This window comes from Chaetura pelagica, unplaced genomic scaffold (genome assembly GCF_000747805.2).
Source record: "Chaetura pelagica isolate M959 unplaced genomic scaffold, ChaPel_1.0 scaffold341, whole genome shotgun sequence".
NCBI classification, from domain to species: Eukaryota; Metazoa; Chordata; class Aves; order Apodiformes; family Apodidae; genus Chaetura; species Chaetura pelagica.
In genome coordinates, this window is record NW_009952151.1 from 31,683 (window position 1) to 54,602 (window position 22,920).

The 22,920-nt window shown below is 40.6% G+C and overlaps 1 protein-coding gene across 1 annotated transcript in view; it reads right to left on the reverse strand.

The window, feature by feature from the left end:
• FNDC3B (fibronectin type III domain containing 3B) overlaps positions 1-22,920 on the reverse strand; it is a 163,114-nt gene that overhangs the window by 21,205 nt on the left and 118,989 nt on the right. Inside the window, exons 18-22 of the mRNA XM_010006566.1 lie at positions 22,466-22,638; positions 21,586-21,699; positions 19,364-19,513; positions 15,279-15,559; positions 6,960-7,172 (exon numbers count right to left, since the gene is read on the reverse strand). Of these exons, the coding sequence (XP_010004868.1) occupies positions 6,960-7,172; positions 15,279-15,559; positions 19,364-19,513; positions 21,586-21,699; positions 22,466-22,638 (931 nt within the window). The remainder of the gene's footprint in view (positions 1-6,959; positions 7,173-15,278; positions 15,560-19,363; positions 19,514-21,585; positions 21,700-22,465; positions 22,639-22,920) is intronic.

Below are 22,920 nucleotides of genomic sequence, written 5' to 3' on the forward strand. Positions count from 1 at the left end.
CAGGAATGGAAGACAGATCAGCCCGACAGATGACTCCTGTGTGCAGCCAAATGAGAGGCCAAGGAACAGATTGGAATGACAATACTGAGCACAGCTTAATGTGAATTAACAGTGTTTGACTGAAAACTGGGAGAAATTAAGGAGTGCATCCAAAGACATGTTGAAACTATGCAGTCAAGAAGAACTGGCCTACCAGGCAGCTGCAAACACCATGACTTGCAATAGTAAAGTATTAATAAATAACAGCAGATAAGAGCAGGCTTAGCAAAGCTAAAACTGAAACAGAAGAAAACAGCTCAGCATCAGCAGACTAATGCTCTTACAGACGTATCTGTTCTTATCTTTCTTGTGCAGCATTACAATCCCCCATCCTATTATAGCAGCAACTAGTAGCATCTGTGAACCTTAAAATGAATCTCATTCAGCACATCATGTCCAGAACTACCTGTGGACATGACAGTCTCAGTAACCAGCTTTGGCAAAGCTTGTCAGGAGGCAAAGCACAGTCTCTTGAGCAACAGCAAGTTGGAACCTAATTTTGCTCCTGCAAAACCAGCCAACAAGTTCCTCCTGCTGCTCCAAGCTGAACCTCATTACCACTTTAGATATTGAATAGCCCTACCCTGAGAAGGCACGTTAGTTTTCATATTATTATGCCTATATTTATATATGTATTATACAAATTATGTATATATTTATATATATTATTATAAAGCAGAGGTTGATACAGCTGTGCATAGAAGAGCTTTCATGATGGTGACAATTTCTGGTCTGAATGCTGCTCTTATTTATGATCTACCATCTAGAACATTCAGCTACACCCATGAAGTCTGAAATGCCTGCAGTACCACTGCAGCTTCTGTGTAGTTAACTACTAAATTTCTCACCAAACCAGGGATTCTCTGAACATACTTATGGAAGAGTATCTAATTGTATGTCTCACTAGATTCCTAATATCTGACACATCTCAAACATTTAACCTGGTTTGCTCACACCTCACCATCTCAAAAGATGGTGCACACCCAGTTAACTCACACTCAAGTAAAAATGTTGTTTTACTTCTTTTAGGAAGAAAGCTGAAACGTATTAACAAGTTAAGCTTTTTATACACTTAAAAATGATTCTTCCTCCTCTCTTTCATTTCCACAACCCTTAGTGCAAAGCTCCAAGTATCTGATCAGGATGCACTTAATACAAATATGAGTGCTGTTAATAGCAGTATCCATCTACACCATGCATAAATATGAAGCAAAACCAGACTACTTGGAAGACTTTTCTGAATGTTAACTTTCTATTTAGCCAGTCTTGCAGAGTAAACTGTAGCATGCCATATGTCTTGGTGCTAATTGTCAATTTCCTTTCATCATTGTTTTCCCCAATATGAGAATGATTTTTCCTGCAGGTTTTTGCAAGGATACTTTAATGTATCTAATTTTATATTTTAATAGAATTTCACAAGCCAGTAGGCCTGATACATATCAGTAATTGCTGCTAAAATGGGTGTAAATTGTCTTGATCAAATCATGAGTGTAAACAATTTTTTAATTAGACTGCCTGAAACTCGCAGTAACCAGATAATGATTATTCCAGTCATCAGAATCAGGCAACACATTCAGCAATCTATCTGCCCATGTTTCTGGTCTACCTCTCTTCACATCAATGCAAAACAAACATATGTGTTGAGGCTCATATGTCTGACCACCTCCTAATGCAGAGCCTGGACTTGGCACCATCTTTCTGCAAAGGCTGATGCTCAGAGCAAACCATCCGATATGGTTATTCCACCTCTACAGCCAGGGAAACTGCCCTGGATGCTGTGTCAGACCATCTCCATTTCATTCGTGGGTTCTCTGCATCTCTGCACCAGCTTTACCATTCAAAACATGTTTTCATTTTCCTTAGAAACCACCTCTTGGTACTTGCTTTTTGGTTCCTCTCACCTAGGAAAGTCTGGCTGTAGATTTTTGTAGTAAGATATTTTTCTCTCTTCCTTACAGGTTTTCTAGAAGAGTGAAATAGCAGTTCCATATCACTGAAAAGAGGGTTCTGCCAGGAGCATCACTAACATTTGGGCTAAGGGGCACTGAACCAGATGGGACAATACATCTCACTTTAACACCAGGAAAATCTTGGAGGGGGGCTGGGACTAGGTGATCTTTGAAATCTCTCCCAGCCGAAACCATTCTGTGATTCTAGGATAACAGGCACTCCTGGGATGAGGAGCATGAGGGGTGATACCTCCTGACAAACACTCAAGCTAAGGAAAAACTCTCCAAGAAGAAGTCAATTCAAGGGATTATATCACTAGAAGTTTCCTGGACTACATCAATGGATGGCTACGTCCTTTGGGACATTCAAATCCTAACCAGAAAACCAGTGTGTGCCCAATGACTCTGTCCAATTAATATTTATAGTCACCAGGCAAGTTCTATTTCGTGATCACTTTTCCATTTATATTGAAGAATATCATATCCTTAAATGGCAAGCACGTATATTTTAGCAAAGTATTTTAAAACAATTTAACACCCACATAAATAATCTTTCATATGATCCAAAGGAAAATATTGCCACTGGTTACCCAGTGACATGAGCTCATAACTCATTCAGTAAATAAGTGTAAGAAAAACAATTATGTTTAGAATGCCAGTAAACACCATCTCTTACGATTCACTTACAAAATCAGACTTACTAAGAATTGCCAGTGATCCTCCATTGATATCTTTATGTTTATGTTGCTGGTTATCCAACCTTATGAATGATTCTCCCTTAAAATAGAATTACGTATCTTTTTATCTGGATTCTGTACACACAAAAATCATGGAATTCATCTCAATTGCAACATGTATTCATCTAAAAGAGACACAAGCAACTGATAAATGATCCACTAATACTGTACTTGCTGATTCTGTCTTTCAGAGTGGATATTGTAAGCATTTTAAGACACTAAGAGGTATAATTAGTTGTAGGAACAACTAAAGACTAATCACCAGTACAGGAAAAAAAATAATCAAAAGCATTACTATAATTAGGTTCATTTGTTTCACTAGGAGAGGAAAAACCCCCCATGGTCTATCAAAAGTGTTACAATTCTTAAAACAATGTAAGGATAAGAAGACTGGCAAGTCTGAAATGAAGGAAGGAAAGAAAAGAGAAAGAAAGAACAGTAAAGCTAGAAGAAAAAAGTATATTGAGCAAATAAAAAATTTATAGTATATACAAGGTTACTGTAAAGGAATACTTTTCTGTCTATTTAAAATGTGCCTCTTTTCTACTTATATATTGAATAAATAAATCACTAAAAAAGCAGGTAAGTAATTACTAAGTATTCATATCTTTCTGCTGAAAATCAAACAGGCAGATAGACCTAAAGAGAAGCAATTGTTCTTAGCACCAATTAAATTGAACTAGCTTTGTTTGTAAAAAAAATAATCAAAAGCATTACTATAATTAGGTTCATTTGTTTCACTAGGAGAGGAAAAATCCACAGTATTCTAGAAAATAGTACATCTTGATTAACATCATTTTCTTGACATGACTAGAGTTAGGAAATGAAACCAGAAGTGATAGTTTATTTTAAAAAGAAATAATTTTTATAGTCCTCTTTACACAAAGGTCAACTACTCTCAACTAGAGCTCCCATGAACTGTGCTTTCTAGAAACAGATTTCTCTTAGTTTCCACTTAATGCTACACATAATTGAAAGGACATTAGATGTTAATTCAATCTTCTGAAATGTCACACACTGAAGAGGAAATGAGAGCTAATGCAGGTACATTTCTGATGTGCACACCTTGTCGAGCCCCTGCATTAATCAGTGTCAGGAGATTTCCAAGTATTTTGTTTCATGGGTCTTGCAATCAATGAAACATTTAGTCTCCAACAGCTGGCCTGTTACACCTCGTTATGGAACAGAAAAGTTAAAAACAATTCTTAATGACCAGGACACATTCAAGAGTACTGGCTGACTACCACTGCAGAAACACAGAGCTGAATCTTTACAAAAAGGCCACTAAAGGTATCAGAGTCAGAATTTGACTTACTGATGATTTTATTTTTAAAAAGAATTTGCTCTTCTTTGTATTTCTGTTTGTGAAGATGCTTCAAGGGCACTTTAAAGCTAATTCCCATTTTAAATCTCCCCAGGAAGCAGCGTTGCAGGAAGCAAACTGCATGCTCAGATTCACTGAAGAAGGGAAAAGTGTAATACAGTGTGGAAGGATTTCAGCAACCTCAGGTCTCTCAGGGAATATTTTAACAATATATCCTGAAAAACTATGTATATGACAGAAGTAAATTTTGAGTTCTGTCACTGCCTCTTCCTCTGAGTCAGGTACCATGTCTTCTCTCAACTGAGGGGACACCATGGAACCTTCCTACAACCCTTTCAAACCATAAATTACTCCAAGACATCCTTCTAGATCATTTATCCGGTGTTATTTTTTCACCAGAGACTGGTTTCCTAGAGGTGGCTGATGCCTGTCAGTGTTTAAGAAGCATTTGAACAATGCCCTTAATAACCCACTTCAGCTTTTGGTCAGCTTGAATTGATTAGACAGTTGAACTAGGTTATCATTTTAAGTCCCTTCCAACGGAAATATTCTATTGAATGTAATTATTCCATCACATGCCCACAGTTTCCCTGCAGTAGCCTGGTAAAACACTGCCCAATTAAAGAAGCCAGTGATGCTCAAAGAACCCTATTCCAGAATTTCTCAGAAGTGTACCCTTGTGTGAGTAACCCCTCAGCCATGATGGGATTTGTTTTATGGGGATGATCTAAGAGACAACTCCTACCTCCATAATTAACTGCTGTTCCTACCAATTCATGTGTGGGCTGTCACTCTCTGCTCATTAGGAATGATGGCTCTCCCCAGTGCACAAAATTTTGCTGCCACGTCCTTACAGGAACATCTCTCATTGTGATTGATGCACAGAACAGGGAGTAAAAGGGGACTGTCAGATTGGGAACAAACAAATAGATCTTATTGCCAAGACCTGCCAGCTCCAACTGTGCTCAAACAGCACCCATCCCAGCTAAGAGTGCACCCATCCCACCCGCTGTGACGCCCGTGCCAGATGCGCTGCCTCAGCCAGGGCTGTGGCTCGTTTCAGGTATTAACTGAACTGATTGCTCCAACCCAACCACCACAGGGAGCTACTTCATGCAAGGACTCCGTTCAGGCAGGAGGACACAGTGATGAGTAGTTTCTAGAATCATAGAATCGTTCTGGTTGGAAAAGACCTTTAAGATCATCAGGTTAAACCACTAACCTAACCCTACCAAGTCCACTGCTAAACCATATCTCTAAGCACCATATCCACACAACTTTTAAACACCACCAGGGATGGTAACTCCACCACTGCCCTGGACAGCCTGTTCCAGGGCTTGACTTTCTGTGAAGAAATTTTTCCTAATATCCAGCCAAAATCTGCCCTGGTTCAACTTGAGGCCATTTCCTCTTGTCCTATCGCTTGTTACTTGTGAGAAGAGACCAGCATTTGCCTCTCTACAGCCTCCTTAAGTTGTTAAGAGCAATAAGGTCTCCCCTCAGCCTCCTTTTCACTGCATCTTCAGGAGCTCACATGGACTATAAACCAAATTTAAAGCTAAGAAGACATGGCTGAATAACAAGCCCCAAATCCTCCTAATTAACAGCTCTTAAGTGACCTTTTGAAATGGGAAAAGTTTCTGCTAAAGCAAAAGATTATGCTAAAGCCTTGAGCAAAAGCAAAGGGGAAAAAGTTTTCCTCCTCTGACTGCCAGGTAACAGAATGAATAGTATTGTTACACAGGAAGTTGTTTTCTCTAACATAAAAACAGACTTAAAACAATTTACAGTTCTTCACCATCCTACCTGCAGTGCTACATAAAAGCAAACAAAAGAAGTCTGCCAGATGTTTCTTTAAAGCTGACTTGATCACACACTGCTGGAGGTGATGGGCTTCTGCCAAGCATCAAAGCACTCCAAAGAAACTGTTTTTTATCAGTCAGACTTTCAGATGGGCATTTATATTCATTGGACACCTCTCAGTGTTAATACAGGGGAGCATGTACCTTCTCTGCATCAGTACAGTTGAGATTCTGGGAGATATTTAGGCATTTATTCATGGTGGGTTTATTACTTAAAATTAGAGCTTCTGGGCCAGATCTTCAGCTGGCACAAATTCAGCACAGCTCTATTTAAATTCAAGGAATCATGCTAATTATGCAATCATGCAAATTATTATCTGTAATGAGGGTCTCTAAGGATTATCTACTTGATACGTTAGTTATTTTACCTAATTAAACTAGCTGAGAGTGTTTCTTAGTAAATTATGAGACATCTATATTATTTATTCACTGAAGAGTTCAGACTATTAGGCAATTCATATTGTCTTTCTTGCCTTCTCTTTTTTTATTCAATATATCTCATCACAACTTCAGAGCTGCATTATCAAATTTTCCCACACAAAGTTTGCATTGGAAAATGAGCTTTTCATATTTAATATATAATTATTGTGCAGCTACCTAGCTGGTGGCAAGCTTGTGCTTTCTAATGCTCCAAAATATTACAGCTATGAAATCCTGACCATCACGTTACCAAAAAAAAGATAATCATATGTTCTGCTCAGAGTTGGCTTTCCTAGACCTCTGATTTTGTAACCATTCATTTTATTAACACACACAGCACGTTGGGTGCAATATCTTTGTTTTCTATATTCCAAAGGGTAAAGCACCGTGACCATGAAACTTGGTATTAACTTGAATTGGTAGAAGGGCCATTGCTAAAATTTTAACAGCACTGATAGCTTTGTTACATCATTTGTTCAGAATGCCTATTAAATCAATATTTTGTATATATTTGTATGCAGGAAGTAATCAGGAAAACAGTATTTTTCTTACTGTGACTCACAACTGCACTATGATGGAACCAGAATTCATTTTCATTAATACAAGGAAAAAAATTCCCATCTCTTACCTTTTATTTCTGTCTTCTATCTGCAAGATGTAGACCATGTCATCAGCAGTGTGAAGCTTGGAACTGCTGTCTCCCCATTTCAGCTTCAGGCTCTGAGGACCTGCTGCAGCACACTCCAACCGAGGAGGCGAGGGTGGTAACGGCCTGGTTTTTGCTTTAATGAAATGGCTAAATGGTCCAGCTCCAATTTCATTGACTGCCTGGATCCTGATCCTAAAACAAACACCAAAAATGTAAGTGTTAAAGAAAGTGCTTTCACAAGGTTCTTTGTATAAAGAAGCCTCAGGAAACAAAAAGGCCTCCTGGAGCCGGCTGCTCTGTCCCTGACACGGTGCCTGCTCCCTGCTGCCAGCTCCCTGCTTTGGCAAAATGAAAGGCTCCATAAACAAAGCAAGTATTTTCGTCCTGTTTATACTGTAAGAGCTGCAGTGAAGATATCAAGGAATGCAGCAAGGCAAGTGGAGGGGGCAGATTCGGGCAGGCAATCTCAGAACCCGATGGCAGTCCTGTTATCCCAAGCACAAGGGACAGCAGCACAGATCCAAGGGTGGCCTGCAAAAGAGGAAGCGTGTAACTAGGAATAAATAAAATGCAGGAGTGTGTTGTGGTTGTCTAAAAATGGCTGTGAGCTAATTTAGGTGAAATAATTAACTGAAAGCATTGCTGCCACTGCTATGAAGCCCATCTCCATGTTGGTAAAGATCTCTGAAGACCAAAGAACAGTGTCATTGCAGCATCTCACACAGACCATATTTAGGTATATTAGAATCACAAAGTCATAGAATTGTTTTGGTTGAAAAAGAACTTTTAAGATCATCAGGTCTGACCACCAACTCATCACTGCCAAGTCCACCACTAAACCACGTCCCTAAGTATGTTAAGCTCTACTGGGAAGAGCTAACTGAGAAAAGTTTAATCTAAAAACCTTCTACAAGTCTCACACAAACTGTAGCAATAGTGAATTGTGACTGCTAGTGAATCAGATCAAATAAAAGCTGGACTCCACTTACTCTCACAAGACTCACCAAAGCTCTTGAGCCATCTGAATGGTATTAAGGACATTTAGAAGCAGAGACAAGCAGACCACCTATCTAGTCATAGAAGTTTTGATTTTGAAATATTCTTAAAACTGAGCCAGTCTTCTAAATTCAACTACTTACTTTTGACTTCTGCTTTTTCACTTTCTCTTTTCTGTCTGCACATTAGTTTAATAACTTGTACAACAAGAATCTACTTTTAGGAATGAGTGAAGAGTAGTAGCCTCTTACTATGGTAACGTCAACAACAACATCATAATAAAAATGTGAAATATGCATTTGAAAGAGCTTTGAGGGCTGCGTAAGTAGAAATACTGGTACAGATGACCCTGAAAGGTTTCAAAAGTTTGTTAAATCAGAGTGAAAAGAAGAGATAACAGCATGGGCAAACCAATTCGTTTTTTTATATCGCTCAGCCTAGTTTAGATAACTGGACAGATGCCATTTGCTTTGGAAATCCTGTGCACAGCAGCCTAGTATTTTCTCATGGGAAAAGACTCTACAATAAGTGTTGCTTCTTCTCAAAACTATCAGCCACCAGGAAGGCAGAAGTCCCTGGGGAAGGTGACAGAGGGTGAAGGGAGAAGAGCAGAACCTGATACAACCCTGTGACTGTCTGCTTCAGCAAAAGGAAAAGATAAATAGAGCTGGTTTTGGTTGGCATAGCTACTTATTTTGATTGAAGTACATGAAGTGATCCAAGTTCATATAAACAACATCTGAAAAATTACTTTGCTTTGAACAGCAAGTTTTTAGTTCCATCATTAGAAGAAAGATTAGGTGGTAGAAGGGAAAGGGAAAAACCCTCCAGAAAACAACATTCCCCATTAAAAAAAAATACAATCCACATTTTCTCCAATTTCAAAAGCAAAAAGGGTTAAATGATGAATAAACATAGTGCAAAGTAAGAGAGTCTTAACTCCTGATCAGGCAGCTAAAGTAACTGTACACTGGAAGAATGCACTGTGTTTACACAGCCATGTGCAAATGTGTGGTTATACCTTTGCCTACTGAACTACCCACTAACAAGGGCAAAGCATTGCTGGGTGTGGAGCTGCATTTCCCTTTTAGTTTCAGGAAATGCATCCCTGGCACCTTACAACACTACAGAGTGGTGAGTTGATCCTCCTCCTCCCAAAGGGTGGATAGTGGGATGAAGAACATTCTAGTGGGAGCCTCCTCTCAAAATGCTCCATACAGGCATTTGAGAGAAGCTTTTCTAGTATCTTAAGAAGTGTAATTAATAGAGTCCTTGATCTTATTTCATATTATGTTATTGATTTGCTTCAGATTGAAGAGTCATTACATTCATATTTAATGGTCTTTCCAGTAAAAACAAACAAACAAACCAACCAACCACACAAAAACACCCAACAAACCAAAACAAGCAGAAAAGTGAAAACTGTCTGAATTTCCACTGGACTCTGGCACGTTACCCATATGGAAATAAACAAATCAACAGTAAGGGTTACCTTACAGAACGCTGCTAGGTTTGCAGATTGATTACAGAAACACACTCTAGAATACACAGCTTTTTAAAAATTTTGCATTATCCAAAGTCCCAGTAATAACAAAGCCTCTCCTGTCCTCAACTCATTTCCAAGTAGCAGCTACCACACTTGAAAACAAGCAGTGATGGAAACAGATCTCTCTCAAATACGACATCACATTTTTTAAGCAGAAGCTGATCAATGTGTTTTTTAGATACGAGCATGAACATTTCCATTTACTTGTCTTCCCTTTGCCAGGTATCTACACAAGGTTAAAATGTGTCTCTTGCTCTCCCCTCCTTTGTTGCTGCCTTCACCTGCTGCATGGTGTCCTGACACAGCACAGTAAGACTGATGGAAGCTCTTAAGCCTTCCAACAGAGACAGGAATCTTTCCAGATGATACCAGGAAAGCAAGAATGGATTTATCTGTCTCTAACATAGCTGCATGTGGCTACCCTTCTTCTGCTGATTACACCACCATAAAACTCTTTGTAAATAGCCACTATCATTCCCAGGCCCTGCACTTTGTCAGACATGCACAAAGAGATAGCTTTGGTTTTCTGGCCATGTGGCAGAGTAACCCAGACCCACATCTCACCTTGAACCACAGCAGCCTTTCCTCAATGGATATTAGGCCTTGGAAATGGCCCCAGTGAAGGGGAGAAGGAAGAAAGATGGAGAGAAAGGAGGAGAGAATGTGGTGGTGGTGGGAGAAACACTTTGTGCTGCAGCATCTCTGCTCCAGCTCAGGTGCTTCCTCACGTCCCTGCCCCAGCCTGCCATGCTCTGAGCTCCTCCAGCTGGGTGCCACAGCCACAGCAGGCAAGGCAACGTCTGCAATTAAGTGGAAACCAATTACTGTTTAGAGAGAAAGATGGAGAGAAAGGAGGAGAGAATGTGGTGGTGGTGGGAGAAACACTTTGTGCTGCAGCATCTCTGCTCCAGCTCAGGTGCTTCCTCACGTCCCTGCCCCAGCCTGCCATGCTCTGAGCTCCTCCAGCTGGGTGCCACAGCCACAGCAGGCAAGGCAACGTCTGCAATTAAGTGGAAACCAATTACTGTTTAGAGAACTGACACTGGGAAAAATGAGGTTTTTTTGGTAGAAGTAGCATATAGGGCCATAAAGATAATTTGAGGGCTGGAGCATCTCTGGTCTGGAGACAGGCTGAGAGAGTTGGGGTGGTTCAGCCTGGAGAAGGCTCTGGGGAGACCTTAAAGCACCTTCCAGTGGCTGAAGGGGCAACAGGAAATCTGGGAAGAGACTTTTTACAAGGGCATGGAGTGACACGACAGGACAGGGGGTAATGTTATTAAACTGAAAGACGACAGACTTAGATATTAAGAAAAACTCTTTCCTGTGAGGGTGGTGAGACACTGGCACAGGTTGCCCAGAGAAGCTGTGAATGCCCCATCCCTGGAAGTGTTTAAGGGCAGGTTGGATGGGGCTTGGAGCAACCTGATCTTGTGGAAGGGGTCCCTGGCAGGCGGGGTGGAACTAGATGATCTTTAAGGTCCCTTCCAACCCAAACCAGTCTGTGATTCTATACAGACATGTACAAATATTCACAATAAAACCACTTCCTGAATTCCTTTCAAGTTTTTCACTAATGGTTTCTAAGCTTAAATACCCAAAATGTCCTGGAAAGGTGGTTTTAAAATATGACAATCACAATTTGAAAGTAAGTTTCTTTAAAAATGTAAAGACTCTATTTAGGACTACTACCTAATTCTGCAGAGCTTGCACCAATAATGCTTACTTTCAAATTGTCATCTTTTCCCACTGCATCTTGTAAACATTTAGAAAAAAGTAAATTGGGACTAGGCAAATTTAGAAACCATTAGAAGATCTTTAACAGACCATTCTATCCTATAAGATTCTTGACCCAGGAAAATAAACACATTAAATATGATGCTATTTTCAGATTGGTTAGAAAACCCTTTGTATGGTATTCCAACAAACGGAAAAATCACTTTTGAATTCATCTTCAGAGTCTGACATGAGAAGAGCTTGATTTGCTAGTTCCCATAAATGCAGTGCCACCAGTTGCAATGGATGTGCCCATGGAGATCTGTGGGAGTTAAAACGCCAGACTTCAAAAGGGAGGAGAAGCAGCACAGAAGCAGGGTGCTCCAGCAGCAGCAACCTGAACAGAAGGGACAGTCATCACACCCAGCCCCCAGGACAAGCCAGTCTCACTCAGACTGTACTTCTCCGGGGCTGCAACAAGACTTAGTTTTACATTCTGAAGCAGAAACATTGTTTTATAACCCACTTCAGCATTGCTAACTTGAGCATCCAGGTGCATCCTTCTCTCTTCAGCCTGGAAGATCTTTTCCTCAGCACAGTTTAGCAATTTTACGTGTCTTAAATTTTTATTCCTAAATCAAATTAAAATTAAGCACTGCTACTAAAACTTAATAAGACTGTTATATATTTCTAGAAACTATATAACTTCAGAAGAAAATAAGCACTCTTGAAAATCAGCAGTTGTTTTGCAGTGAAGTATCTCAACAGCACAATTAATGATGGAAAGCACTGAGCAAAGCTTGGGAACAGAGTGTAACAGAAAATTGCTATTTCTATTACTGTTGAATACTTATTTATTAACTCACTTCCAGTTACATCGATTCACAGAAAACCAGTCCAAGTATTATTACCCTATAATCCAAGCTTCCAGAGCTTCATGGCTATGTGAATAAAATGGAAAGACTGCAGAACTCTCAGACATCTTTCTGCAGCTGCTCACCAGCAGTGATGTTTACACAGCGCTCTTGTGAGGCACCTGGTTTTTGCCACAGGGGTGCTGGTCTGTGTCTGCCCTTGGAGAAGTCCTCTTGAAATCAGCCCTGTGCTGGCCATCAGCTGTATGGCAGAGGCACAGACCCAGTTCCTCCTGCCTTGAATGTATTTTGGGATGCAAATCCTTCTCAGGGCATGGGGGCTGGATTTGCTACTAAGCCACAGAAGCCAAACTCATCAGGTTCTAGCCCAAATCCAACAAGAGCACAGAGCTTGTGCAGTGTCTGCCTGAGTTGCTCATGTGTGGCCATTCCCACACTGAAGCTGGAAGCAGTGGACCACCAATGCCAGACCTAAGCTAACAACTCCAATGGGGTAGACACACACAGACATGCTGTTAGAATCACACCAGTATGCCAAACAATGTTCCTTTCCAATTTTGGACCTAGTGGATTCCTAATAACAAGACTTGCTTTCAATTTCAGGTTCCCACAAAAACACTAACAGTGAAATTCCACTGCAACTAAAACATAGAAGCCCTTTGCTGATTTACTTCAGATTCTGCTGAAACTTTGGCAAAAGAGTTCAGAGTTGCAAACACAGTAGTGTTTGGCTTGTTTAGTCTAGGGAGAAACAAGGCCTGGAAGAAAACATGTTCACTGCTTTTAAACACAGCAGGGAATAAACATGAGAGAGAGAAGAGCTGGTTGAGTTAAACAAAGTTGACATGAAAAGAAAAACCATTGCTGAACAAATTTAGAAATGAGACCAGTGATGTTCTGAAACACTCCTGATTGAAACAGGGTGGGCAAAAAACCCACCACCTTGTAGGACACAGCTTGATAAACCTGTTTCTTAAGGATACATTCATCAGGGCAGAGGCATTTCCTCCTGAAAGACAGGTGTTAAGATAGGCTGGAAGAAGAAATATCAATGGAAGAGTTAATGACTAAAAGCAAAACTACTTTAGCATGTCTCTTTTTCTGCTACTAAAAGTACTTCACACTTGATGAGGTGCTTTTTCAACTCAACTGCAGTCCCTTGTCTTCCCTGACAGGCACGAGATGCAAGAATTGGAAGTTTCTTTCTCTTGTTTTATTAAAGACCTTTCATAAATTATTACTTCTGATTAGTCATCATTGGTTTGTGCTCTTCACAATTTTTTTTTGGTAGAAACTTAAGTCTTACAACAATATATAGAACAGTTGCAATTAATACTCGTGCTTTACCCTTTTCATTTGGATCACAGACACGCAGACTCCCTGACTAAAAGTAAGTGGTTTAATATGGTGCTTTGTACAAAATAACAAAGCAAAAAAAACATAAAAAAAATTAAAATCCAGTATGATCTCAATGTAACAACACCTTCCATGGCATCAGGAATAAGAGCTTCATGGACAAGACTGCAGAATGATTAAAAAGAGTCTTGTCTTGCCCATCCTTTCACTCCGTATTTGCATTCCCAGGCTTTGAAGACAGGAACGTTTTCCTAAAGAAAAGCTGTAAACAACTAAGAACCAGCTTGAAAAAGAGACTGGAGAAGGAAGACTTCAGTGAAAAACTGAGATGGTCCTTTCTGTCTGTCTGGACCATGTTGCTCAAAGCTCTCACTTTGCTTTAGCCATTTTGACTCTTGAACTTTTAGACTCTGAGGAGAAACCAGGGAGAATGAGACTGCCCAAAGACGATGCAGTTCCTTCCACAGCTGGGTAGCCAGTCAACAGACAAACTCTTCAACTTCTTGTTAATTTCATTACGTTTTTGATTAGTCTTCAATGACTTGAGTTTTGTGGTCTGGGTGAGGGTAAGATAATGTGTAAATGTGTATTTCATTCATGCTTTTGCTAAAGAGGATGACAGTGTTACAAGTCACTGAAGAGCTGGAGACAGCAACAACAGTCATGTGTCCTGGATCTGTGTGAGTGATCTGAAACAGAGAGGTTCTGAATCACCCATTTCCTATTTTGCCTTCTTTTTTCAGATTGCCAGAAGGATTTATATATTCACTTTTAATAAATCTACATCTTTATATTGTATTACATGGCTTTAAAATCTATTCAAGGCCAAGATGCAACCATGCACCAGGCACCATAAGATGTTCCTCACTTTAAATAACCCCCAGTATACATATTTGTATACTTGCCACAAGAAATTCTCTTTTTTGGGTGCATAACAAAATTTCAGAAATTAACTTCTGATTTAAAAGCTACAAGACCTGTAGAACTGTGACCTTGAATACAAAGGAAAAAACCACAACACATTACAGAAGGTCTGTGCCATGTCTAATTGTACAACTGTGCAATCAGATTTCAGTTTTCATTAGAACAGTACTTAAAATAGAATTTCTTTTGTCACTTCTTCTGCTGTATTGCTGTTCATTGCCTGCATGGAACCTTTTTTTTTTTTTTTTAATTAGCAATTAGGGAAAAAACAGGTAAGTCTGAACATTAAAATAATATTGAAGTATTGGCAATGACACTTAGAAATTTAAACTCTGAAGCAATATAAATATATTGGTTTTAAATTCAGATTACATTTTAATGAATCTCCATGTGCTAGAAACAAAAAAACAGCTGTAACTATAAAAATAAAAGTTCATTGTGTGTAAATTGCTGTCCCCTCACAGGAATCAATACAGTTAATATTATAAAACCATGGAACAGTACTGCTAAGCATCTGAAAAAACATGAGATATCACATTCTAATTTTAGTTTCTTCTCATTTTAAAAATCTGACTTACCTTCTAGAGTAGCTTTACCTTAGCACAGCAACTTAAAAAAGAGAAGAGGTCAGAAATCATGCAAGGATAAGAGAAAGAGGAAAAAAATGGGGGGGGAAAACCATATTTGACCATGAACTACTACAGTTAATTTCAAAAAGTAATTATTGTAGACTTCTATGCTCCCTCAGTTGGTTGGCTGGGTCATTCGTTGGTTGTTTTGTTTTTTTTCATTCACTTCACATGCCATAAACATTTTCCATGTTTCCAAAACTAATCTGTGTGATCTCATCCTGAGTGCTCTGTACCATGTTAAAAAAATGGTGCTCACCTGTATGAGGTTTCTGGCAGCAAATCCTCAATAACGTAACTTGTGACATTTCCTACTGGAATGCTGATGTCACCCAGGTCAATGTTGTAGGATGTAATCTCAGCTCCATTATTGCATGGCTCTTCCCAGTTCAGTACAAGGCACACAGAGGGTGAGAGCTGACAGGCATCCATGTGCTCGTCCTCCAGCACAGAGAGGGCAGAGACTGCATCAGGCACCGCCGCGGGGATCCTGCAGGTTACCAGCTTGCTGTAGGGCCCAGCTCCTGCCTGGTTAATAGCCTGGATGATAAAAAAAAAATACTGTTTTAGGACAGATGTTCTCTTTCACAGGTCTACTGAGTTCATAATAACGACCTGTGCAGCCTGGGAGAGCTGCAAGGATTCCTCAGAGGATACACACTGCTGGATTATTCTCTGAATCATGACTCATACCCTCTGTCTTTACTAGAGCAATATTACAGAAATTAGTATCTTCTTTTGTTACTCACAAGTATCTCTCAGATAAATTGGAGAATATTTAATCAAACTTAACAGTAACCTTTTTATGAGCAGCAAACCTTGTTTAGTAAGGGAAAATGTCACAGACATGCTGTCAGTGGCAGGGGGCATCACACGGGTCAGCAAATTGACCACCCAGAATTCTTAAGCTGCCCTGTGTAAAACCCTCAGAGTACTGCAGAGTGCAACATCAGAGGTCCTCTACAAGCAGAGTACCCTTGGACATAAGGGGTGTTGAGCTTGCTGAGAGCTACACTGATTCCTAACTCAGAGGTTGGACAGGAATTTTTATGCTAAAAAGTTTCTGATATAAGAACACAGGAACTCAGCATGACATTAAGTCTATGATGCAGATTTCCCCAGAAGTCCCAGATCATTAGGAAGCTATCACCGAAGAACATAGCTCAATGTTTTCCAGAAGAGATGAGAGCAACCAATTATCAAGTTTCTTATATTGACTCAGAGATACAGGATCCCAGTGGAAACCGAATTTCAAAATCTGGCCCACTTCTGCTCATTAATTACAAGGCCTTGTTGTCTTTGCAAACTCAACACTGCACAATGGTAGAGACCTTTTGTTTTTTATCAGTTGATGCTCAGTCAGTGGAAAAGCCTGTGTATGTTACACTGGAATGGCCTAGGAAATGGCTAACATTACCTCCTCGGGACTATTCTAAGCTCCCATGCACACAATCACAGAACCAAGTAAGCTGGAAGGGACCTTGGGACACATCTAAACCAACCTGCTTCTCCAAGCAGAGTCAAAGCTGAATACAAACCAGGTTGCTCAGGTTTTTGTCCAGTTTGGTCTTGAAAAATTCCAAGGATGGAGACTGCACAGCCCTCTCTGGATCACTACAGCCCAGTGTGCCACTAGCCCGTAACGCACATGGGTGCTTGTGACAGGTTGAGCTACAGGAGGTCCAGAAGGTGCAGACCTTCAAAAGTAACTTTCTTGCAAGGCCAGGTTGGATGGGGCTTTGAGCAACCTGGTCTAGCAGAAGGTGTCCCAACCAAAACCAGTCTATGATTCTGGAACAGGTTGCCCAGGGAAGTTGTTGAAGCCTCATCCCTGGAAGCGTTCAAGACCAGGTTGGATGGGGCTCTGAGCAATATGGTCTAGGGGAAGGTGCTCCTGTCCTTGCAGGAACTAGATGATCTTTAAGGCTCCTTCCAATTCAAACCATTCTGTGATGATTCCATAACATTGCCCAGCTTTGTCCATCATCCACACTTCCTTTGCATCTGGAAAAGTGAGCCCAGTCTCCCACCAGATGAAAACTAATCAGAAACCTCAGGTTTACAATGTCACCAGATTCCAACAGCAAGGGAAGAACATGTCAAACAATTGTTTGATTTTTTTATCTATGCTTAATGGTAGCAAGTAACTCATTTCTGCTCTGCATAATGCAAACACAAACCCATGCTCTGTTTTTCCAGGAGGCGTTTTGTTCAATTGAAGAAAGAGATAATAAAGTTAAGTTTGTCAGCCTTTAAAAAGCCCTTCAAAACAAATCCTGCTCAAGGGACATCTTCTGTCTCACTCCTAAGAGTGAGCCTTGTTTTGTGGTCTGCCAATGATATTATTTGTCTTGCCTCTAAACCAGTGCTTGGCAATCTCCATCTTGCTCCAAGCAATTCCTTTTTAGTGGTGGTTTTAGCTGCTTTATTGGACAATCTCATCATCATACCTGACAGGAATTTCACTCTTCTTTCCTTCCTAGGTACTTTGCCCTCCCACCTCATCAACACTTTCTTCCCCTTTGCAGAAGCCACAATTGTTTTCAGGAATACTCATTACAGGAAAAACATTGGGCAACAGCAAAGACAAATTATCTGCCCTGCAGTTATATATGCCTGATTCTTCAGTTCTCCCTTTTTATTGAGTTACTGTAGATTGAGATAGCAATACTGTGTGTGTTTAGATAAAGGCAAAGTAAATGTGGTTTGGATAATCTTTATTTACAAACAGTAAAAGATTTTTCTGTTAAAGCTGCTAACAGCTAAGAAACACAGCTATTATTCTCTCCTTTTTCATTTTAAAAAGAGACTAATATTTCTGAAACTATTTAACTTTCCTCCTTTGTCTGCTTTATGTACCTTGGGTTTTTTGGTAATTGATTCAATGTTACTGTGTGTCTCAAAACAAATTCTTCTGCATAGAGCACACAGATCTAGAGGATGAAGCCCTCTATAAAGTAATGGGTCACTGATGGACTTCCAGAAATTGTCTCAGTGCTACAGTGCATTTCACTGGATTAAATTCTATTGGCTGCATTAAAAATGGGGTGGATCTACACATTTTTGTGGCAGGTCACTCAAAACAAATGCCCACTAGTAAAAGATACCACACATGTTTCCATTTTTAACACTAACACCTCCTGGAGCTCACCACAGAGGTGGGCTCAGGGTTTCCTCCCTGCCTGCTGGATGCTGAACGTTTTCCCTCCTGCACAAACAAGAGGCACTTGCTTTCTCCTGCTTCCAAACCACTCACACATCCTCTTGCAGTTCACCTTCCCCAGTTTGAACAGACAGCCAGCTATAGTCCAGGCAGAAAATACTGTGTACTCAGAGGTGTGGGGCCTGAGCAGCCCTGGCTGCTGGCCAGCTGCTCCAAAGCTACTTCAGAAAAATAAAAAATAATTTAAAAAATGGAAATATTTGTTTAAAAAAAACAACAAACAAACCAAGAAGGAAATGCTCGACAGAAGCATGTTGTCCAAAATCAAAGAAAGGACCCTGGGTGGTCCACACACTGTCCAGATGGGTGGGTATGTGAATTTTTGGTTGGATTACTGGTGGTATTTTGTCTTTGCATGCAAATAAATCTTGTGGAAGAGTATCTTGGGCAAAAAAAATATTCTTACTTCACTCCTACTTTACTTTCCATTTATTTTTCAGTGGACATAAAGGAGAAAAAGTTCTGCTTTTTTATTTTCACATATTTATAAGAAATACATTAGCTTTTTTTACTGAAAATAATTGGAGAGAGAGATAAAAGAAAAAGAAATCATACAGAGACTCTGCATTAGATTCAACCTTACAAGTTTAAGAGACAAAATGGCAAAAAGGAGGACTCACTTTCTGGCAGCTACCACCTCTGTATACATAGGAATCCACTCAGCTGGGTTGCTTTACTTGATAAATGAAACAGATGCTGGAGTTTATTATTTAAGAGTAGGGGAATCTTCAACATCCACTTGGGAGGTAGATGTTGTTTACATCTCAACACCAAGAAAAAATGAAAATATTTTTGGAATTGTCTAAAACATTATTGTTTTGTTTTAATATCAGAGGGCAAGGTGGCTGTTAAAGGCATTATTCACTGAAAATAAAGCACATGATACACAAGTGAGTGTTAAAAGTTGTACCAACTCCCTCATTTACCACTTTTGAGTCATGCAGAATCTAAACTGTTCAGTTCCACAACAACAGTTTGCATTATTTAAAATAAATGTACGTTCCTTCTGACTTACAGAGCACATAACTTCATAGTGGTAAGTGATAAAAATAAAAACAGTGGAAGGAAACTCTGTTTACACCTTGGACTGCAATGCATGCAAACCCTCCTGACTTCCATACCTGCAGCCTACAGCAGTAATGTGCTGCCACCGACAATCCACTTATTTCAAAACAGGTGTCTGTGCCACTATATGCAAGTTGTAGAGACTCCTCATCTTCTCCCCACTCTAATCTGTATTCAGAGATGTCAGCACCAGAACATTCAGGACTCTGCAACACAAATATTTACGTGGTTCAAATTCAGAAATGAGCACTTCAGATCTCTGTGTTTCACTGGGTAAGGAATAAAGCAGATGGAAAAAACCCAACCCTTTGTTCTAAATTAATACACTATTACTGCTGCAAATGGAAATGCACTGAGTTAGTGTTCCCTAATAGGTTACTGAAACAGGCCAGCTCTACACAAAAACTACCTGATGGAAATTCAGAGAAATGAGAAACTTTGCTGCTCATTAGGACACGCAGGAATAAACTGTCCCTCCTGGCTGGGCAGCAGCACAGCCGTGGAGAACACAAAAAAGCATCAATCTAGTGTAGTCTAGTCAAGTGGTCAAAACACAGCTCTGGAAGAGCCAGCCTTTAAGCCTGAAGTAGTTACTTGTGTTACTGAGAAAAGAATAACCTCAGCAAGCAAGGAGCTTGTCCAGGGTTTTCTGTGAAAGTCACCCATCAAACTGATGGTCCCAGTACCTGGCACGGGAGTGGGGACCTGGCTACATTAATGTCCACAAAGACTCCTACAGGATCCATATGTCCTCAGCAATCTCTTTATCATTCTGAAGTCAAGGGGAACACAGAATAAACACCTGAATTTCGCTAGAGATGAGCCAGTGCTCAGTTCCCAAACCAAACTTTGCTGTTTTTTACCAGAACTACCTCAAGCTGTGGTGCATGGACTGAAGTGACTGGAGGAAATGCTGCTCTGACTACACAAGTGAGCTCTGGGCTATGACCAAGGCTTTGTCATTAGGACAATGCAAGGACTCAGTTCCAGTAGAAGGATCCAGATTCTCGCTGCCTGCCACAACGACCACCCTGGCACGGGCTTCTCCAGCTCTGCCTCACAGCTTCCAGCTGCTTCTGTGGGACCATTCAGAACTGCTAAGCCAGTGATCTAAAATAACATGTGAAAAAGGCCTAGCAGGCACCACCCTGTGCTCTCCAGCCAGACCAAAACCTACAGTCCTCCACTGCTTTTCCTTCATATTCTTAACAGCCAAAAAAGATAGACTCTAAGAAAACATAACCATTACAAACCACATTACTTCTTCCACAGCTCAATTTTTAGCTAAAATAAACAAATATATACTGCATATAAATTCAGAGCCTACCAGAAACACTGCTGCATTTGCTCATGGCTGGGGAGAGCAAATTCCCAACCCTACACTCATTTAAAAGGTAAGTGCAGCTTCTAGCTTCGTGTCTCAAAATGCTACAAGAAATGCTAACAAATCCCCCTAAGCTGCACCAAATGCCACCTGTTTCATTATAAAATTATGCCCAGATCATGCTTGTATCCAGCTATGTTGTTAGCACAATGTATCTGAGCATCTCATGAACATTACTAATTTCTTTCTCAACAGGGGCATCCTTTTGGGTAGGGCCTGACACATGCAGGGCTGGAATGGCTGATGAGTTTCCAAACCAAGTCTGTGGCAGAATTATATCTCCATACCACAGCTTTATGTGTGACAACATGACTCAATTACATAACCTTTTTTTTTTTTTAAATCACACCAATCCTCCTCAGCACTTCAGCTCAGACTCACTTTAGGAGTCCAGTGTCTAAGATTCTGGAGAATGGAGAAGGAATGCACACAAACTGAAAGTAAATATTTGGGGAAGAGAGAAACAATTCTAGAGGGGAAAAAAACCCTACACTGTAAGCATTTGTACAGAGTTAATTTCATATCAGAGACTCCAGCTTCAGCCAAAATAAAATATTTGCCTCCACAATTCCACCCCAAGACATGCTGACATGCTAGAAGCCTGCAGAGAGCATTTCTACACAACTAGTGTTCAATCCTCTGACGCCAGTGTAGGAGGTCTCGTGTCTGAATCCTGATCTGGATGATTCATGATCAACTTTATGCAATTCCTCATAGAGAGAAGTAGAGAAGATAATTTCTACAATAGAAGAGCTCCTGCATATAGTTTTCTTGCTCAAAAAAGCTCAGTTCCAAACCAGTGAGTAGCTCTCAAGCTAGCTATCAAGTTGTGTGGTGACCATATTAGTCTGGATAAGCAAGATGGAAAAGAAATGACCAGGAAACTTGACTTACCTCCCAGCTTACAAGTACTCGTGTGTTGGAGAGGAAGGAAAGGGAAGGGGCTCTGCACTGGCCCGGTGCTCCTGCTGCCGTGGTGACTTCTGTAGCTTCTGAATATGGCCCATACTAGAGGGGAACAAGAGACTGTACATTAATACATAAGTGTACACCCACCTCACCTTCCTCAAAGGCTTGAAACAGCAGACAGAAACTTCTTCAATGCAATAAACCTTCTCAAAGATAAACCAGGCATCCAACACTTGGCACCAACTATTAGAGTTCAGTATGAGACCATGTAAATTATTGCCAAGTTTAAATGTGAGGTAAGCTCAGGTATGAGCAGACAGCACATAGATCCTCCTGTGCAGTGGTGAGTGCCCATGAAAGCATAAACCACTTCCAGTTTAACCCAGAGTGGGAATGTGCACTCCAGAAAAGAACTACTCTACCTGACCTCAGCGGGTTGGTGTGTCTGTGCCGCAGCCCTCCACAACTGGCTGCTTGTGGATATAAGGAGGAGCACAGCAACAATAAAGCACATACTGGAGCCCCAGTTCAGCCATTTAAATATAAAACGTTTGCCACATGTTAACTGGAAAAGGACAGCATGTAATGGAGCCCCAGCCAGGTTTCAATGTGAAGGGGCAAGCTGCACACACCCTGGGCAGCTCAGACAACTGCTCAGGCAACTTTTAAGCCCTTGGAAGGAGGATACTTTAAATGCATATCAGCAACAGAAAAGGCAAATTTCAGGAGTTTGTAAAACTGGCTTCAACCCGCAGTGTGAGGAGAGAGATAAGAGTGGTCATAGCCCTTCTTTTGCCCATCTCCTTCACCGTTCCCAGCAGCAGCAGCACCCAGCCCTGCCTGCAGGGAGAGCCCAGCCCCGTACCCCGCCGTCGTTCAGCGCCCGCACTCTGAACCGGTACGTGGCTCCAGGGAGGAGGTTGCTGACTGTGCACTCCAGATCAGGACCATGATAAACTTCAGAAACAATTTCTTCAGGTTCTGTCATTTCTACGCTGTACTCTGAGATGGGACAGTCACCTTCTGATGGAGGGACGTCTAGAAAAAAATCATTTATGAAGATGATAAAGATACAGGCCAGGAAGTTACCTTTACATACCATAGACACACGTACATCCCACACACATAAACAGTCAGCAATGACCTTCCTCTTTGATAGATGTCTTGCATACAACATCTCAGCATTGACATTTTTAAAGCAAATTAAGTTACTTTTACCTCTAGTCTGTCACCAGGTCAGACTGTCATGCGGAAGAGCAACAGCTTCCCCAAGGCAATGATCTTTCACCCTGGGAAGCTGTTTGATGCTAGGAGGTGCCC